Source organism: Peromyscus maniculatus, chromosome 2 (genome assembly GCF_049852395.1).
Source record: "Peromyscus maniculatus bairdii isolate BWxNUB_F1_BW_parent chromosome 2, HU_Pman_BW_mat_3.1, whole genome shotgun sequence".
NCBI classification, from domain to species: Eukaryota; Metazoa; Chordata; class Mammalia; order Rodentia; family Cricetidae; genus Peromyscus; species Peromyscus maniculatus.
In genome coordinates, this window is record NC_134853.1 from 116,543,540 (window position 1) to 116,564,112 (window position 20,573).

The 20,573-nt window shown below is 41.1% G+C and overlaps 1 protein-coding gene across 11 annotated transcripts in view; it reads left to right on the forward strand.

The window, feature by feature from the left end:
- The window catches only part of Fggy (FGGY carbohydrate kinase domain containing), a 404,303-nt gene that overhangs the window by 260,192 nt on the left and 123,538 nt on the right, over window positions 1-20,573 (forward strand). For 8 of the 11 annotated variants that reach the window (XM_076564517.1, XM_015992861.3, XM_006974022.4 and 5 more), the window contains one exon: window positions 14,152-14,259. The exons of the other annotated variants lie outside the window; for them this stretch is intronic. In XM_076564517.1, coding sequence (XP_076420632.1) covers window positions 14,152-14,259 — 108 coding nt within the window. The remainder of the gene's footprint in view (window positions 1-14,151; window positions 14,260-20,573) is intronic. 11 annotated transcript variants of the gene reach the window in all.

Consider the following 20,573-nt stretch of genomic DNA (forward strand, 5'->3'; position numbering starts at 1 on the left):
GGATATGCCACAACTTTATTGAACTGACAGGGTACATATCTATTCATGACCAGAAGAGCTGAGCTGGAGGAAGGTGCAGTCAGTCTGCCTTATCTCGGACTCTTGTTTTGCTGCTGCTGCTGCTCTTGCTCTCGCTCTCTCTCTCTCTCTCTCTCTCTCTCTCTCTCTCTCTCTCTCTCTCTCTCTCTCTCTCTCTCCCTCCCTCTCTCCCTCCCTCCCTCTCTCCCTCCCTCCCTCTCTCCCTCCCTCCCTCTCCTGTCTCTCTCTTTCTAATTAAAGTGTTTCAGAAGATAATGTCCTTGAGTCAGATTAGGTTAAGTCCTGGTTTGGTCTTAGTTGTAACACACTTTAAGTTGGGACTTGAAAGTTAACTCTCTGAACTTTTTTTTTTCTTTTCTATCAAAACTGAGTATGACAGACTCTGGCTCATCTAGATCTTACAGCTAGGGGCAGATATGTGAGAGTGGACCCCTGGAGATGAAAAGAGCCAGGCACACGTTCCTTCTGGAGATTTCAGGTCCCTCAGAACCGACCCACGGCAGGTTCGGTGCTGGCAGGTAGGGTTGGGACCACTTCTACCAGCCCTGCTCATCTGTCACTTCTGTGCTGTCCATAGGTGCTCAAGGAATGGGGCTTTCATCCTGCCTTCTCTAGACCTCCTGCGTCCTCCTGACCTCATGCTCTCTAACCATTACCATTGTAGATGGACTCATCAGTCTCTTTAAAGATGGCATCTCAGCTACGTTTGGCAAACACTTGTCTGTATAACACTTTTGTAATCACAAAGGGGAGATACCACATCTACATTTTGACCTCACCCTCTTATGTTAGGCCAAAAATGGAGGAAGAGTTATAAAAATTAGAGTTCTTCATGTTGAGACTTGCATAGAAGCCCTGAATACCTCTGAGCCAAACCTGGGACACAGAGTAGGTTGTTTCAGGAAGTACGTCAAAAAGACAATAGCTGATGCCTGTGCACAGAGATAGTGACATTTTAAATTTTTCATTTATTTTGGGGAGATTACAATATAGTTGCATCATTCCCCCTCCCCTTTCTCCCTCCAAACCCTCCCATATACTCTTCCTTGTTCTTTTTCAAATTCATGGCCTCTGTCTTCATTAAGTGTGTGTGTGTGTGTGTGTGTGTGTGTGTGTGTGTGTGTGTGTGTGTGAGAGAGAGAGAGAGAGAGAGAGAGAGAGAGAGAGAGAGAGAGAGAGAGAGAGAGAGAGATACCTGTTACGGGAAACCTAGCCAACTTCCCGGGGCGAGTGAAGCCATGGATCATAGAGGACAGACAACCTACAGCCACCACTTTACTAAACTAGCATAATCCGTAACTACTACATTCTTATTATTTGTCTTTAGACCCACAGGTAAGTGAGGTCCTCATCCCTTATCAAGGAACTTCTTTGTAACAGCTGGAAGACATCACTGAATTTTCTTAAAAGAGTCAAGGAATTTAATCCCATAATTTGGGAGGCACAGACAGGTAGATTTCTGTGCACTTGAGACCAGTGTGATCTACGTGTAAGTTCTAGGCTAGCCAGGGCTACATAGTAAGACCTTGTCCTTAAAAAAGATACCATGCTATATATTGACCAGGGTTCTCTTTGCCTTTACACAGCATGCTGTTAGTATTAGCTTCCCTATACTTGCTCCTGTGAGGAATCATAGAGTTAATAGCAGAGTGCCCAGCTCTCTCTTCTCTCTCAAGCTAGTACAGCCAGCCACTGCACTTCCCTTGAGAATTCTCCTCTAGGTAGTAACAGGCCTTAGTTTTTAAATGAAATTCTCACATGAATTCCAGGTCATGAATAGGAAGTACACCTTGACTGGTATGTAGGTAATGCAACATAGCCTACAGTTCTGTAGGTCACCAAATGGACCAGGCACAAGAGCCAAGCCCTATACTAAACAATGCCACCCTTCAACTTTTGTAAGAGTAGTCCTGTATTTCAGATGGAGATCCTAAAAACCAAAGTCACACAGAAAATTAAAACAGAACATTGAATAATAGAGCAAAATAAGTGAATGGTTAGACCCAGGAGATGGTATCTAAAGTCAGACACCAGGAGCATAGAAAAACATTAAATGCAAGGGATACCCAGGAACAGTTTAAAAGTGATCACAGTTTGACAATCACAAGTAAGGGGATGTATGTCAGAAACACACTGTAATAGGGTCCTACATATGTGGCCAGGGAATAGGCATGTAGTCTCCCTCTATTGCCACCTTCTACTCAGTCCCAGCTGGGAGGCTGCCCCAGGCATCCTTCCACCCTAACCTACAGTCTTCAGGAAAAAGCTATTTTCTTAATAGTTAACTTACAATAAAAGGAGCATCAGCCTCTATATTTGTGAGCAACTGGCAATTACTACTATTAGTACTATGCTCATTCTAGGAGGATTTCACAGAAAGAGGAGAAGGTCCACTTGGCTGCTTGACATTGACGCAGCAGAGCTAAGACTCCATCTGGTAAAGACAGAGCATCCCTCTTCTTCTTTAGTTCTCTCCTCTCTCCTGCCCTGTCCTATGTGACTGTCCTCCCTTTCTGGATTCACAGAAGAGACCCATCTATTCACCACAGTTTGTTTGGGTTATGGAAGAGATGCATGATAGGATTTTGTTTATTTACAATCTTCTATATAGTGACATCCAGTTATGCCAGCACCAATTGTTGAAGATACTTTCTTTTTTCCATTGTACAGCTTGGCTTCTTTGTCAAAAATCAGGTGTTCATAGGTATATGGATTAATGTCAGGATCTTCAATTAAATTCCATTGGTCCACATGTCAGCTTTTATGCCAATACCAAGCTGTTTTTATTACTATAGCTCTAAAGTAAGCTTGAGGTCAGGGATGGGGATGCCTCCAGAGGTTGCTTTATTATACAGGATTCTTTTAGCTATCCTAGGTTTTTTGTTTTTCCATATAAAGTTAAGTCTGTGAATAATTGTGTTGGGATTTTGATGGGAATTGCATTGAATCTGTAGAGTGCTTTTGGTAAGATTGCCATTTTTGTTATATTGATTCTACCTATCCATGAGCATGGAAGAGCTTTCCATTTTCTGATATCAACTTAATTTCTTTCTTCAAAAGTTTAAAGTTCTTGTCATACAGGTCTTTCACTTGTTTAGTTAGATTACTCCAAGGTATTTTATAGTATTTGTGGCTATTGTAAAGGGTAATGTCTCTCTGATTCCTTTCTCAGCCGGTTTATCATTTGTATATAGGAAATTAATTTTTTTTTTTTAGTTCACCTTGTATCCCACCACATTGCTGAAGGTGTTTATCAGCTGTAGGAGCTCCCTGGTAGAATTTTTGGAGTCACTTATATATACTATCATATATCTGCAAATAGGGAAAGTTTAACTTCTTCCTTTCCCGTTTGAATCCCCTTGATCTCTTTTTGTTGTCTTATTGCTCTAGCTAGAACTTCGAGTACTATATTGAATAGATATGGTGGATGATTGTTTTTGATGTTTTCTTGGATTCGGTTTGCCAGTATTTTATTGGGTATTTTTGCATCAATTTTCATGAGGGAGATTGTTCTGTAGTTCTCTTTCTTTATTGCATCTTTGTGTGGTTTGGGTATCAGGGTAACTGTAGCTTTATACAAAGAGTTTGTCAGTGTTCCTTCTGTTTCAATTGTGAGGAACAGTTTGAAGAGTATAGGTATTAGCTGTTCTTTGAAATTCTGGTAGAATTCTGTACTGAAATAATCTGGTCCTGGGCTTTTTTGGTTGGGAAACTTTTAATGACTGTTTCTATTTCCTTAGGAGTTATAGGTCTATTTAAATTGTTTATCTGCTCTTGTCTTGAGTTAATGCACAAAACTCAAGTCTAAGTGGATCAAAGACCTCAACATAAATCCAGTGACACTAAACCTGATAGAAGAGAAAGTAGGAAGTTGCCTTGAAAGCATTGGCACTGGAGACCACTTCTTAAATATAATACCTGTAGCACAGAGCAACAATCAATAAATGGGACATCTTGAAACTGAGAAACTTCTGTAAGACAAAGGACATGGTAAATAAGATAAAATGACAGCCTACAGAAAAGATCTTAACCAACCCCACATCTGACAGAGGGCTGATCTCCAAAATATATAAAGAACTCAAGAAACTATACATCAAAATACCAAACAATACAATTAAAAAATGGATTACAGAGCTAAACAGAGAATTCTCAACAGAAGAATCTCAAATGGCTGAATGACATTTAAGGAGTTGCTCAACATTCTTAGTCATAAGGGAAATACAAATAAAAACAACTCTGAGATACCATCTTACAATTGTCAGAATAGCTAAGATCAGAAACACTAATGACAGCTTATGTTGGAGAGGATATGGAGCAAGGGGAACACTCCTCCACTGTTGGTGGGAGTGCAAACTTGTATAGCCACTTTGGAAATCAGTATGGAGGTTTCTCAAAAAATTGAGAATCAATCTCCCTCAAGACCCCCACTCTTGGGTATATACCGAAGGAATGCTCAAGCATTCCACAAGGACCTTGCTCCATTGTGTTCATAGTGGCATAATTCCTAATACCCAGAACCTGGAAACAACCTAGATGGCCCCCAACTGAAGAATGGATATGAAAACATGTGGTATAGATACACAGTGGAGTACTATTCAGCAGTAAAAAACAATGACACCATGAAATTTATAGGCAAATGGATGGAACTAGGAAATATCATCCTGAGTGAGGTAACCTAGACTCAGAAAGGCAAACATGGTATGTACTCACTAATAAGTGGATACTAAATGTAAAACAAAGGATAACCAGACTACAACCCACAGCTCCAGAGAAACTAGGAAACAAGGAGGACCCTAAGAATGATGTATGGATCACCCTGGAAAGGGGAAATAGATGAGATCTACTGAGTAAACGGGGTGAAGGGTACAATGGAGAGTAGGGGGTGGGGGATGGGAGCATGGGGGAGTGGAATGGTCGAGCTGGAACAAGGATGGAGAGGGAGAGCAATGAGGGAGATATCTTGATAGAGGGGGACATCATGGGGATAGGGAGAAACCTGGTATGATGGAAGTTCCCAGGAATCCATAGGGATGACCCCAACTTAGACTCCTAGCAGTAGTGGAGGGGGTACCTGAGCTGGCCTACCCTGGTGATCAGATGGGTGAATGCCCTAACTATCATCATAGAGCCTTCATCCAATAACTGATGGAAACAGATGGAGAGAGCCATAGCAAAGTACTAGGCTGAGCTCTGGAAGTCCAGAGGAAGAGGGATTCTATGAGAAAGGGTCATTGAGAACATGATGGGAAAACTTACAGATACAACTGAACCAAGCCAGTGGGAACTCATGAACTTTGGACTGACAGCTATGGAGCCTGCATGGGGCTGAACTGGTCCCTCTGCATGTGGGAGACAGTTGTGTAGCTTGGTCTATTTGAGGGATCTATTCCTGGTGCATTAAATGGCTTTTTGGAGCCCATTGCCTGTGGTGGGACACTTTGCACAGCCTTGATGCAGGGGGAAGTGCTTGGTCCTGTCTAAGCTGAATGTGTTGGGCTTTTCTGACTCCCCATTGGAAGCCAAACCTTTTCAGAGGAGCGACTGGGAGTATACTGGCGGGGAGAAGGCAGGGGAGAAGCAGGAGGGGAGATGGGGGGGAACTGTGGTTGGTATGTGGAATGAATAAAAATATTCTTAATTAAAAAAAAAAGATTTTGTTTCTTTAGAGTCACAGCTCAGAGATTTCAAAGCTGAAAACCTGTCTGAGCTCATGGGATCCAGATAGGCATTTGTATACAGGCAGTCAACTATAGCTTTTTGTTTGCAGCCAGAGGAGACTAGAGTAAACATTTGGATGGCTTCAAAGTTGGCTATTCAGCATGTCTTGTAATATTGCTCTGGGTATGTGAAGTACAAGTGAATGAGAAACATATGGATTAAATCTCTATTGTGATCTTGAACAGATAGAGAATGAGGAATTCTGGGCTTAAGGAGTCCAACTGTGCAATTAACTCAGGACATCACAGGCAACATTGGACTTCTACCCCACCTCCCCATATTCAAGGACTGTTTGGTTAGATGACAGACCTTTTCAGTACATTCCTGCATGCTCAAACTGCTGGGCCTTGGAGATAACTGCGGACAGGCTTCATATATACTTACTTTGTTCAGACTAAAAATGAAGATATTACGTTTCTAGGAAGGGCAGACACTTCACTGGGGGATTATCATCTTTTAACAACTGCTACACAAAAGATTTTGTAAACCTGACCTATATGAATCAGGTTTCACTTGAAGGCTATTTGACTTGTTTGCCGCTCCCTACCCTGGTTCTGGGGAGCTCATTCAGAAAATTATTTATGCTAGACAATTATTGTACCACTGAGCTATGCTCTCCCTCAGCCATTGGACAAATTTTATTATCTATCATTGCTCTTAATTTCAGTGGCATTGCCATGTATTGAAATAGTTAGGTCCTGCATTTGTGTAGTAATTTAGTTTACAATTTGGTTTAATACATATTTTAGAAGTATTTATAAATGTGTCCACTTATAAACATAATAGAGTATAACAACCTACAATATAAGAAATGTAGAGTTAAGGGGAAATGCGGGCAAGAACATTTCATCAATTATTAGAGAGGAAGTCAGTGTTTAAAAATGGCAGACCAGGTCAGGCAGTAGTGATGCACACCTTTAATCCCAGCACTCGGGAAGCAGAGGCAGGTGAATCTCTGTGAGTTTGAGGCCAGCCTGGTCTACAAAGCGAGTTCAGGACAGCCAGAGCTATTACATAGAGAAACCCTGTCTCAAAAAACAAACACCAACAAAAAAGGTAGAACAAAGGTGATAATATTGAGCTGAGTCTTTATGAGTCAAACTATGTATGTGTGGCGGGGGTATGAGCATGTGAGCACAGGGACAGATGGAGCACAGCACTGTCTGATCCTCCTAGCTGGTGAGCCACTACACCTTTGTGCTAGGAACTAAAGTTGGGTCCTCTGTAAGAGCAGGAATTGTTCTTAACCTCTGAGTCATCTCCAGAGCCCCTGAGCTGAGTCCAAGGGAAAATTATGAAGAATGGGAGATGAAAAATACAATGGCTCACTTGAGGAAATTTTAAGTTGTTCAATAAATCAGAGACTTAGTCTATGATAAGCTTAAAAAATGATCAGGAAGAGAATCAGGAAACAATAATATTGTGATTAAGTCAGACAAATAAGGAAAAGCCAGATCTGAAAGTGTGTCATCCATCATGGATCAATATTAAGTAATAATACAATTGGTCTTTTATTTTAGAAAGGTGGTTTGCTGGACATATGAAATTTAGGTTGAGTAGAGATGGAGCAGCTGGAAGGGAGGTGGAAGGTAACTGAGGTAGGAATCAGTTTAACCATTGTGGAGACAGCACAAGCGAGACATGCTGGGGACAGTCCTAAGGCAGCTGTGATGAAGAAGGGGTGTGCTCGAGAATAGAGAGGACAGAAGAGCGGAATCACCTATTATGGGCGGATGAAAAGAGAGGAAGACAGAGACCAGAATCTTAAGACGGAGACAGGAATAGCCCTGAAAGAAAGGGTGGCAAGTTCTCTTCTGGACATATCAAATACACATGCAAGTCACATAATTAATGAGGAACTTAGGATCAATGTCTGAGTTTGAGGTAAACATGTGGGATTCTATGACACATAAATTATCACTCCACACACTGGAGTAGATGAGCCCCAGCAGAGATAGGTAACGAAATGAACATGGAAGAAGATGATGAAGAGGAGGAAGGTGGAGGCTGGACCTGACATTTTGTCAAAACTCCAAGCTTTCTACTATCTCAAGAATAAAGATAATTAAACCACCTGCTGCTTAAGAATTGGTTCAAGAGTCCAGTGTATCCCAGCATCTTTGTACACACTGTACCACACAGGTCTTGGACATGGTTCTGGTTGATGATTATCCCCACTTACAGTTGAGGAAACTAAGCCTCAAGAAGACACAGAATCACATGGCGAACCAATGGCCTAATCAGAATTGTCTAGGTTTATCTAGCTCCAAAACCCATGTTCACAACACTCTATCACTCTCACTGCTTTGAAGATAGCAAATACTTTTATCTTCACTGGTTCCTGGGAGAGACAGGCACACTAGTAGCTCATTATAGTTCAACCCGAGCAGGGTAAATCCAGAGGTAATCACTAAGAGCCTCCATTCTAAACATTTCTGCAGGCTGTTTTTCTATGTGTATGTGTGCTAAGTAGTCATGAGGGAGTTGGCAAAAATAGATGTATAAATGTTTTTTTCCCTGGTAAGATGATAGCACAGTCCATTTGGAAGAAGAGATGACCATGGAAATACCGAGTCCCACATATGCCTGCTGCTAGTCTGCAAAAATCCCAACCTGGCGGCAGACAGTTCACACAAAGCCTCTTGTTCTCTCCCAGGACTGCTGGCGCCTGGAGCCTGCCTCCTGTCCTGCCAGAGGTTAGGCCAGATCAGCCTCAGGGTGATGGGCTGGGAAAGAACAGAGGGAGTTGCAGTAGCTGTCTGCTCCCAGCCAGTCACCTCTCCCCCAAAGGGTTGTGAGCAGGCATCTGGGCTTTGTCATATAGGGAAACCTAGCCAATAGGTGCATAGCCTTGGATGAAACTGGGTCAGTGGCATCCTTACTGACAGCTAGCTTGAGCAGACCTGACACTTGGGATGTGGATTCTGACCCCCAGAAGCTTTCTGATCCTGGTAGGAGTCTGCTCATGCACCTTGTACATCAAGGATTGGAATTATTTTTTGTATGTTTGACTTGACATCCACACAGGGAAACTCAAAGTCTGGATAAGCATGTATACTCAGAAGTGTTTCCCACCCCGAGCTCATCCTGAACCCACAGCTCCCTCTAAACTGTAAGCTTCTTGAGAACAGGGACACAACATGACCTGGAAGCCCTGTTCTCCCTATCATGTTTTAAACAATAGTCTGAACTCAGTATGTATCTAACAAATATTTTCTGAAATCTTACCCAGCTAATGTCTGAGATATTATAGATAGTAGCCATTAAATAAAGCCTATAAAGTTAACAGTTTTCTTTTAAAAGAACTTCCAATAATCTTGGCAGCAAATTAGTTGGGTGACAGAATTAGTAGGTACTTGGAGAAGCTCCAAGAGACAAACTGATGCAGTCCCATAAACTCCAGGCCATGTGAGGGCACAGTCTATTGAAATATCTCACTGGAGTGTTCCTGTTGACCAGCTGGGATGGAATGACTCAACTTTGTGGAATCTTAGAAAACCTCAAAGACAAGCATCTCTGCTCCAGTCATCTTGTAGCAAGGAGAATGGTGTCCAGAGAGGGAAATAGGTGGGGCATTTCTGACAAGCAAGCACTGAAGTGACTTCTCTTCCAGCTGTTTGACCTGCTTGGCTTAGATTTCATTTATGACCTTAGATGTAGTAACAGAATTATGGCTCTCATGGACTGTCATAAATATTGTGTGACAGTATAGTATACAATCAGAGGTTTAGTTGGCATTTCATAATTTAATATAGAGCACACACGATTAAAGCATCTATCAAGTGTCTAAGTTCAGTGTTAATACCGATACTAAAATTAATGCCCTTGTGCCTGCACTTAGGTTGTACAAGAGAATATTGCCAGTCTTCTAAAATGAATAAATAAATAACTCCCCCAAAGCTAACTATATCATTAAATACATATTAACTGATAGCGTATTGAAGTTTGCTTTAGTGCTCTAGCTCTCTGAGTACATTTTGATTCTTGTTCTGTACATGTGCCATAATAGCAAGCCTCCCAGGTCTAGCCTTTGGAAATACACTATTCGGGTCTCATCTCATTTTCAGGATCAGTATTAATACTGACTAAAACAAGAGCTCCTTTATGGTGGTTTTTCAGCTCGTCTCCTTTTGTTCCACCGTACAGGCCTCAGTTTAAGGAGAGCTAACATTGATTTGTGGTTTAAAAAGGATATGCTGTGTCCATGTAACAAAATTTAATGTTTACAAGTGTCCTCCATTCTTGTAGAGATTGACATTAGTCCTTCCATTTTGAAGGATTACGGGTGGGAAGGTCTCATTTGCAGAGGATCATTTGTCTAGAATGTGGCAGAATGGGGAACACAATCAAAATGAGTCTTTGTTCTGACCTATGCTCTCTCTTCTATTTACAACTATATCAGGGAAAATGTATTAAAAATATTTTGGAAATAAAGATTACCTAACTCAAGCCAAGCATGTAGTCCATGCTGCAATCCCAGTATTTAGGATGCTAAAACAGGAGGCTCTAGACACTTAAAATAGTCCACTCACAGGCCACCAGAGTGAGCGATCTTAAGTTCCAGGCCAGCTTGATCTAAATAATTGTGTGTGTGTGTGTGTGTGTGTGTGTGTGTGTGTGTGTGTGTGTGTGTGTGTGGAGTGAGTCTGTTGGCTCGGATAGCCCTTATTTTCTACCCTTCAAGTGTATATGAATGTTCCAAAGCAACAATGGTAATATTAGAACAAGATCTTAATTTATCAGAATCAAGTATAAAACCTTTTAAGCAGCAGTTCTCAGCCTGTGAGTCACAACTCTTTGGCAAACCTCTGTCTCCAAAAATATTTACATTACGATTCATAACAGTAGCAAAATTACAGTTACAATGTAGGAAGGAAAATGATTTTATGTTTGGGGTCATCACACGCCATGAGAAAATGTACTAAAGGGTTGCAGCATTAGGGAGGTTGAGAACCATTTTTATAGAGGGTTTGAGGTGAATACTTTCTAGTTTTGTAATGTTGAACACATGTTAGTTAACACTTGATTTACACATATACACCATAGGGATAATAGCTGCATCTTCCTCAGAGTTGTAAGAACTCAGTCATTTATATCAGAGTCAGGCCTGCACCAAGTTCGCAGTCTTGAGTTGCTGGGTTGCTGCCAGCAGCACCATTAGGACTGGGCAGTTTGGACACCTGTCATTAGTGTGGGCAACAGTCTCCCTCCCCACAGAGCAGCCCTTAAGCCAAGATAGCAAACAGCATGGAGGGAGCTTTTGCAAAAATATTTTCAAATATTTATGTTTACTGTGAAGGATTAAAGAACACATAAATACACAAATGTGCCTTCTCCTTCTCCCTCAAAACAAACTGTAGCTCTTTCCCCTGAGAACACAGGGTTGGGGATGATGGGAAGTACACTTTGTTTCCTTACTTTACTGGGAATGTCTGATGAGAAGCATGTGTTGTGCCCAAGGAGAGATCACAAACAGAGTCAGCCTAAACTCTCTCCCAAGACCAAACCAAATAAAGCCTCCATTAGACATTTGTGAGTAGCAGAGCCACAGTCTCTCAGTGAAGACCTGCTTCAGGAGTATAATAGCATCTTTAGGGAGTTATGGTGGGAGGCAGGGAGTGATGCCTGTGCTGGCTAGTATTTATGTCAGTTTGACACATCATCTGGGACAAAGGAAGCTTAATCAAGAAAGTAAGATGACTGCATAGGATTAGTCTATAGGCAAGACTATAGGGAATTTCCTTGATTGATGATTGATGATAGGAGGGCCCAGCTCACCATGGGCTGTGCCATCCTTAGGCAGGTGGTCCTGGATGATTTAAGAAAGCAGTATGAACAAGTCATGAGTGAGCAAGACTATCGCAGTGATCCTCTATGGCCTCTGCTTCAGCACCTGCCTCCAGGGTCCTGCTCTGACCTTCCTTCATGATGGACTTTGATAAAGACATGTAAGCTGAAATAAACCCTTCCCCCTCCAAGTTCTTTTAATTAGGTGTTTTATCCCATCTGTAGCAACCCTAAGACAATGCATATCCTTCCTAAGCCATCTGTGGAAAAATGAAAAGTATATCCAAGGGTTTGAGGTTTTACCAGCTTTTTGACTATAGACAAGTCTGCTTGTTCAAGTATGTATATATATATATATATATAATATATATATGTATGTATTTATATGTATATTTAAAATATATGTATATCTTTTCTGCTCTTGTGTATCAGATGTAGTTGAGAGTTCACAAAAAGGGGAGATTAGGCCTTGGTAAGTATTCATTCACCAGTCTAAACCTTGGACCCTAAGTAAATATGAATAAGAACCTGCTTACTCTGCTTCTTCAGAGCATGAGTACCCTAAGGTTAGCATGAAATAAAACTTTCACTGAGTAAAGACAGAATGACACAACTGAATGTTAGCTAGTGTGTGCTCACTGTGGCTGGAGTACTCTCCATCTCTTTCACTGATGACACACCCTCCTGAGCTACTGCCCTGTGGCTCTCCTCTTAATTCACATGTAGCCTCCTCTGGGAGGCTGTCCTGACCCTGGATCCCTCACTTTGGTGCTCTTGAATATCCTTTCAGCTTCCTCCACCCCCTCACCAATTTGCAATCATACACTTGTGTGAGAATTTTATTACTTTTGTTTTAAGGTAAACAGCTGTCCCAGTGGAGCATTGCAGTGATTGGAGTTTTTAGAACCCAGGAATTTTAGCTCTAAAAGCATTTAAGTGCTCTCCTTACCTGAATGAGTGGCCACTCTGGCCTTCTACTTGAATAGTGTGATTCGTGAGGATGGGAACTCTGCTCTTTTTACTATTTTTCTCTATTACCTACTCCACATCTGGGTCTCAATAGAAACATCTGTAGAACCAGTGTGAATGATTTTAACCACATAAATGGAACTCTTTTCTTATAGAAACTTGTCCCTCCCCCACTAAAATTATTGTTTCTATTTTAAGTATTAAATGCGCCCACTCTCTTTTTCGTAATGGTCCCCTTACTTGACAGAATTTAAAGTTAATGGTGTCATATAGTTGCTTGCCTTTCTTCTTTTTGACTTTCCTTGCTTTCCTCACATTTGGAGGTCAAAAGGCCTACTGACTTGAAGAATAACCAGTCAGATGAGAAGGGAGGCCAGAATAGTTGGCATTGGGGTGATTATAGGTAGGTCTATCTGTCTCTGTCTTGATGATAGAAGGTGAAGTTCATGAGGCCAGAAATTACAACTACTCAGTCTGCTTCTCTCTCTCAAGAGCTTAGCACAGTTCCGAGCTGAATAGACACTGATTGAATAAATGAATGAATAGATCCTGTTCCTTGAGACCTGGTGGGGTAGACAGTGAATGCCTAGGCACCTTCCCCTCCTTCTCAGGAACGTTCTTCATAGTCATGCATCTGCCTTCGGCAGTCATTTCCGCTGGGTAGAGTAAAGACCTGCATCACTGCAGCCTCATGAATAAGTGGCCCAGTTCATCCTGTCCTGGCTTTTCTCTGACACACCTCCCTTTCGCTAAAGGGCCACAATAACCTGCTATGATAGCACTGCAGAATCTTGAACTTCAGAGCGCCTCTCACCTATGGGGCTTTGTGTGTGGGGCAGCCTGTTTCCCAGCACCCAGCTAACTCCTGATAGTCTTTTCAAGTTGTCTTTCTCTAAGAATCCACTGCTCTGCCTTGACACATGTCTAAAATAGAATACAACAAATGAAGGGGAAGGTTTATTGTCATAAAACAGCTCATGTTGTGATCAGCAAGATTTCAACCTAGCCTAAGTGATGAAAAGCTAGCCTTGAGTGGCTGCAGCACAGTTTATAAAGCAAAGGGATTAAGCACTTTGGCCTTTTCCTCGTTGGCTCTATATTAACTTCTTAAAACCAAAAACGTAACCATTTAACTTGGCTGCTTATAGTTAACTGGCTTGATCTCAACAAATCATGGTGTCAAGGATGCAGAGTGAGCCATTTAATTTTATTAAACCAGGCCCATGAGGTGCTTTGTTTTGATTAGAGCATTTGAGAGAATCAGGGTGCCTTAGATTTTGGGTAGCTCACTTTAGGGGGCTTATCTGAGCTGTTCTTTCCTGTAGATGCTTGAAGGGGGAGAATGGAGATCACTAATTCTTGCCACAGAGAAGAAGCTAGCATTGAAGAGTTTTGTCAGTGGCTGCCCAAAATGATCACTTTTGCTGCCTTGACATCTGGATGAATTGGTCAGCAAGGGATAGATAGAGACAGATAGAGCCATGCCCCTCCTTAGGAGAGACAGACTTTCCCATCTTAAAAAAATGCATAATAAGAAGCTGAATTCCCTGGTGGTAGGAACATCAGTGGTAGGAGAATTAAGCTCCCCCATATCCTTGAGGGTCAGTGTTTTCACACATATTGTCCTTTTTGTTCCAGATCAGCAAAGATCCGATTTTTGTACCAGGTGTCTGGGGACCTTATTTCTCAGCCATGGTCCCTGGCTTCTGGCTGAATGAAGGTGGTCAGAGTGTGACTGGGAAATTGGTAAGTTGGCACTTTCTCTATATGGTTGTGAATGTTATTATACCACCTGTCACATCACTCATGCACCCAGGTACTAGAATGCTGGCAACTCAGAAGTCAGCATAGAGCTGAGTCCTCAGTATCTGTGGAGTGCAGTATGTGTTCACATGGATGGGTGCTGCTCCTTTTTCTCATGGATCATCCCATTTCCCTCTTTGAGATGGCAATGTTACCTGTTGTCATTCCCTCATTGGTTCCCTGTAGTCCTAGCGACAATTCAGCAAACCAAGCCAGAAAATTTTCTGAGCACTCATATCTTCCAAGGACTGTCTCCTCTAGACCCACAATTGTCCCTGTCACTTAGGCTAGGTAGTAAAGAACTTTTCCTAAACACAAGTTCCCAGTGACTCATATAATTCCGTTCCTCTGTCCCTTTGTGTTTGATTCTCCCCTGCCCTTTTAGAATTATGTACTGTCTTAATGATTTACTTGTTACTTAAGATGCCATTCTAGCTCATCCAGTGTAAGTTCAAGGCAAGCCTCTCTAAGGACATTACATGTGAATTAAGATGAAAGTCACTCTGCATTTGCTCAAGTGGATGTGTCTGTATGTGTTTCTATGTGTGTGTGACTTCATCAGGCTCCAAGTGATGGTTCTAATCCAATAGTGACACAGATGGCCTTGTTAAAGTAAATAAAAAACAAAACCAAATGTCATGAGTCTGGGAATGGGGCAGGTAGGGAAGAGGTAAAGTTGGGAGGAGTAGGAGGAGCATAAGAGAGCATGGGGAGCAGAAGGTAATCAAATGCATTATATACATGTTTGAAATTGTCAATGAACAAAATTAATTAATAAATAATTAGACTCGTTATCTACTTGTTTCACACATTTATTTTTACTGATATTTAGTATTTATTTGAAAGGCACACATTTCTTTCCTAGGAGTGACTGACTTTAGTTGAACCACAGAGCACCCAGCAAGCATTGCTCTCAGCTTGCTGACTCACCAGAATAGCTACACAGAAACTCTTGTTTTTTGTGTTGACTTTTTGCACAAAATCCCACTCCATGTAGTAGTAAATGGACCTTCCTATTCACCCTCCAACTGCTCTTCTCTGTCTTAGTTGGAGTTGTTTTTTATTAGTTGGGCAGACACCAGTTGCTGAGCCACTTCTAAAATGGCATTGGCTTTCTGAGACAATTGGACTCAAGGTGATGGTCATTCACTCATATGCCAGTATTACCTGATCTGGCACACTGGCCCATGCAAGAATGAGGATACTCCATCTGTCATCAAATAAGAAAGGTGGACACAGTTGTAATAATAACTATAACTTATCATAGCACATGAAATAGTTTGTAGTATACCTGTAGTGTCCTGGAAAGATAGGGCCTCACATTTACTAAGGACTTGCTGTATGGCAAGTGTGTTTAGGTCCATTAAAATTGGCATTTCTTATGGTCTTCATAGTATGTGTATACATTCCATGTCATTTCTCTTTTACTAGTAAAGAAGGGCGAGGCAACTGAATGGGAAAATAACAATGAATCCAACAGGCATTTCTGCCTAATCTGTACTGTTCTCAAGCATACATTCTAAAAGAAGGAGACAGATAATACCAGCTGTTAAACACATGTCATTTTATATTATAGGATTTTTAAATTGGTAGAAGTTGTACCTGTGAGTTTAGGTGAGCAGTTTGTAATTTTTATTATATTTTTTGTTCAGTGTGTGTGTGTGTGTGTGTGTGTGTGTGTGTGTGTGTGTGTGTGTGTGTGTGTGTATGCCTAAGCATGTGTGTGATTGGGTTTCACATGCACAAGTGGATGGGGCATACATGCCAGAGTGCATATGTTGAAATCAAAGGGGAAATTTTGGAGATTCACTCTTTCCACCATGTGGATTTCAAGGATTTAATTCTAGCTGTCAAGCTTGTCAACAAGTGCCTTTACATGTTGAGCTATCTCACCAGGCCAGAGTTTGCAATTTAAAATAATGTGGTCAAGTGGTATTCGAACAAAGAATAGGAAAGGCAGTTAGCTATTTGGAGACTGGGGGAAGAATATATCAGGAGAACCATCAGTGCATGGAGCCTGAGAGGGTTGCTTGCTCGGGGTATTATAGAAACAGCAATGGGGGCCACATCAGTGGAGAAGAATTAGAAAGTTGTCATATTTTCCGCCACTGTAAGGATTTTCACGATTACCAAAGTAAAGAGAGCAACTAGAGAAGAAGCAAGCCATAAAATGCAGTGGCTGAGACATTTAAGGGTTAGCTTGCTCTGTTGTGCATTGATAATGGGGTGGGAGGATGGGGGCACTGGCCAGATATGAGCTGCTGCAGGAAGTTGGTTGAGATGATCATGCTGGCTGTGAGCACTCACCAAGTTTGGGATATGTTCTCACAGTAAACCCAACAGAAATGCTTGATGGATTAGATGTGAAGTTTTCCCCAAAGGACAGGTCAGGGTTTTAGAACAGCGTTGCTATCATTGCAGAAGATGGATTAGGTGTCAGGGAGGTGAGCAAAGAGGTCAAGACTCACTGCCTGGCTGACTGCAATAGCTGCTCTCCTTCCAGAGCTGAAACTCCATTTGACTTTGTGTTGCTAAGGAGCTACTATCATTTATAAATTTATACCATCATTTATAAATTTAAGACCAAAACTTTAAGGTTAATTTGTGACTCCTAATTTCTCCCCTCTCCCTCTATCCAGCATATCAGTAAGTTGTAAGGGTTCTACCTCCCCAGTTTATCAAGGTCATAGGTTTTTGCCTTCCCTATTCTCAGAACTATCACCAATCTCCCGTTGCCTCTGCTCTTATCTATGGAACATGAATGATCTGTATGCTGTGCAGAGGTGTGGTTTGCTTTTCTGTCCAGTCTTATAATTACGGGTTTTGCCTGCAGTGTTTAGATTCTTTATGTTATTGGAAAGACTGGTCTGAATGGATTTAGCTTATTCACTCTACTACTTGTTTTCAGTGATCACTTTTGGTTTTTTGCTTTGCTGTCTCTTATTCCTGCTGTCTTGGATTAAATCTCCATTTCTTACAATTCTTACAATTCCAATTTAAGTTCTATTGATTGGTGGTTTTTTGTAGGCATCTTTTTTGCATTATTTTTAAGGGTTGCTTTAATTGTTATAACAAACACCCTAAACTGTTCTGTTTTGAGTACACTTCATGTTTCTTTACATAAAGTATAAGAAGCTGTCGTTGCTAGAGCTGTGTTTACCACCCTCCCAACTTCTTGTGCCCGCATTGTCCTGTGTGTGGTATCTACCTATCATAGGAAGCCCACAGTGAAGTAGTCATTACCGTGTGTGGTTTAAATGGCATATTATTCTGCTCAGATTGACATAACAAATTACCACATCATGGGTGTAAAAATTATATACATAGTTTTTCTTCCTGTTCTGCAGGCTAGAAGTCTATAATTCAAGTTATGAAATACTTTGGTTTTAGTAAATACACTCCTTCATATTTATGTCTGGACATTGGTATATGTGCCTCTTCTTATATGAATAACAGTCGTGTTGTTAAAACCCGATTGTTAGAACTTCGTCTAACCTTGATTACCTCCATAACAATTCCAAGCACATCAGAGACTCAAGCTTCAGTGTTGGAGTTTTGGGTAGGAACAAGTCCAGTCCATTATAGTCAGACATATTTTAAGGAAATCCTAGGAGCTGCAAACATTTTTTGTATTACCTATGTAATGATAATTTTCATTTCTTCTGTAGAGTTTAAGTGTCTGTCTGGTAACTTCTTTTTAAACTGAGTGACTTCCTTTGGTATGTCTCATAGTGCAAGTCAACTAACAAAAAACATTGTCTCTTTAATTTTGGCATATTTTCTCTACATTCAGGTTATTTCTTCTCAATGTAGAAATTATGATAAACTGATTGTTTTTTTTCCTTTTCAACATATAAAGAGGTAATTTTTTTATATTCTGAGGTTATTATTTCTCCCAAGTCACCCATGGTGTCTACCACTCTTCCTCTTTGGTAACATAACGTCTCTCTCTGTCTTCTTTTAAGATTTTCTAGTCTTTGGTGTTTATCTTGATACACAGAGATTTGGTGCTCTTTAGATTCATACTTGAATTTGCAATAACTTCTGCATTTGCCTTTTCTGCCCCACTTGTTCCCTTCTATTGTGAATCTAATTACATGTATCTGGGATCCCAGCTTCTCCTTCCATACCCCGCGCCCCATTTGTATTCTCACTGTCTCAGAATCTCATGCTTTTAATTTTGTATCTCTTTTGACTGTCATCTCACTCTGGTGTTAGACATGTTTGCTGTGTGTCTATTTCAGGATGTTCAGCAATACTAGAATTCCCATGTTAAAGCATGTTACTTACAGTTTCATGTTTGCTAGTTTCTTGTCCATCCTTGACTGTGGTTGAACTACCTCCTTTCAGCCACGTCTCAGGTTCGTTTCTGTCAAATTGTCCCCAACACATCACAAGTTCAGTAATTTCTAATGATGTTGTAGACAGTGTAATTAATGTTATTATAAAATTATTTTTCTTTTCATGCGGTTTATATAGTAAACCCCAACTTTTGTCTCCCTACTGACTAGTATATTCTGAAATGTTTATTGAATCCCTCAGTCTTAATGATTAATTCAGAGATTGTCCTAGAACTAGGTAAGCACTCATGTGCAGTACTGGATTCCCTTTCTATGGCTCTCTTTTCTCTAAGATGCTCCCCTCCTCACCTTACTCAGAAAACTACATAGTTTATGAAAATGCTGACCATCACACACAGCGCTGGTTAAGGCTGTAAACTCAGCTAACACATGAAGAACTCTGTTTTCTTTCCATGCATCTACTTTCCCCTATTTTTTAAGAAAGCTTTTGTGTGTGTTTGTAATGTATGCATGTGTGTGCACGTGTGTATGTGGGTGAGGCGGCCGGAGGTTGATGTTGGGTGTCTCCCTCTATCACAGGCCACCTTATTTTGGGGGGGCAAGATCTCTTCCTGAACCTGTAGCTCACCATTCCAGCTAGCCTAGGTAGCCAGGGCCTTCTGGGTTCCACCTGTCTCTGCTCCCGCAGCTCTGAGGCTATGTCCACCAGAGTTTTACCTGATTTAGATGACTATCCAGTGCCTCCTCAGAAAAGCAGTTTTCCTGGACTTTGATCAGTATGTATTATAGCAGTCTGTAAGAGAATTGAGGAAGGCATTGGCCATGATGTGAAATGGAGCCCCTGAAGGTTCTTTTTTGAAAGCCAATGAGATTTCTTTATTTCCGTGACTGAACTCTCCTGTGAGCTGCCCTTGCTCTAGAGCAGGATCTGAAGCCTTCCCTACGGCCTGCTTCATGTGTCTCATTCTCCTCCTCCCTTCAGTTGTACAGCTCTCAACTTTGCTTGCTTATGCCCACCCTCACTGCAGCCAGTTGAGTTCTAGTCCATATGAAGTGCATCTGCTATTCCCTTTGCTTGGAGGTCGGTGGCTGCCATTGCTTTGAATGTGTTAGCTTAGGAATCATCTTCAGCAAACTCTTCTCTGACCACTCATTCTAAAATCACCACCCTTACTTCAGAAACTTCCATATTTATTTGAGAGACTAATACTGTCTATTATATAATATATACGTATTATAATTATACTTACTTATTGACTGTATCTTTCTTTTTTTAAGGTTTTTATTGAAAATACTTTTTTTATACAATATATTCTGATTATGGTTTTCCCTCGTTCAGTCCTCCAAGATCCTCCACTTCTCCATTCACCCAAATTCACAACTTTTTTTAACAACAACAATAGACAAAGTAGAATAGGACAAAAAGAAAAACAGAAGGAAAAAAAGCCTAAGGAAAAGCATAAAGAACACATAGATACAGAGACACACACACTCACACAGACAGAAATCCTATAAAAGCACAAAACCAGAAACCATTTTATACACACACACACACACACACACACACCAAAGGTAAACATAGATAAACAAACAAACAAACAAACCTGACAAAGCATTATAAGACAATGAACAACCAAAAAATGCCTTGAAGTTGGTTTTGTTTTGGCCATACTGCTGGGAATGGGGCCTACCCTTGAGACTAGATCATACAACCAGTGAGACTCATTGGAAAAAAACTGAATTTTCATTGGCCAATGGTTATCAATTGGAGATAGTTTCCGGATTAAAGGCAGGGACTTGTGTCCACCTCCCCTCTCAGTACTGTGGCTCCGTCTGGCCTAGACCTGCACGTGCTACCACAGTCTCTGCGAGGTCACCTGTGCATCGGTTCTGCTGGGCTCAGAATGCCTGGTTCCTTGGTGTTCTCCATCCCAAAGATTGTTCTGTCTCTTACAA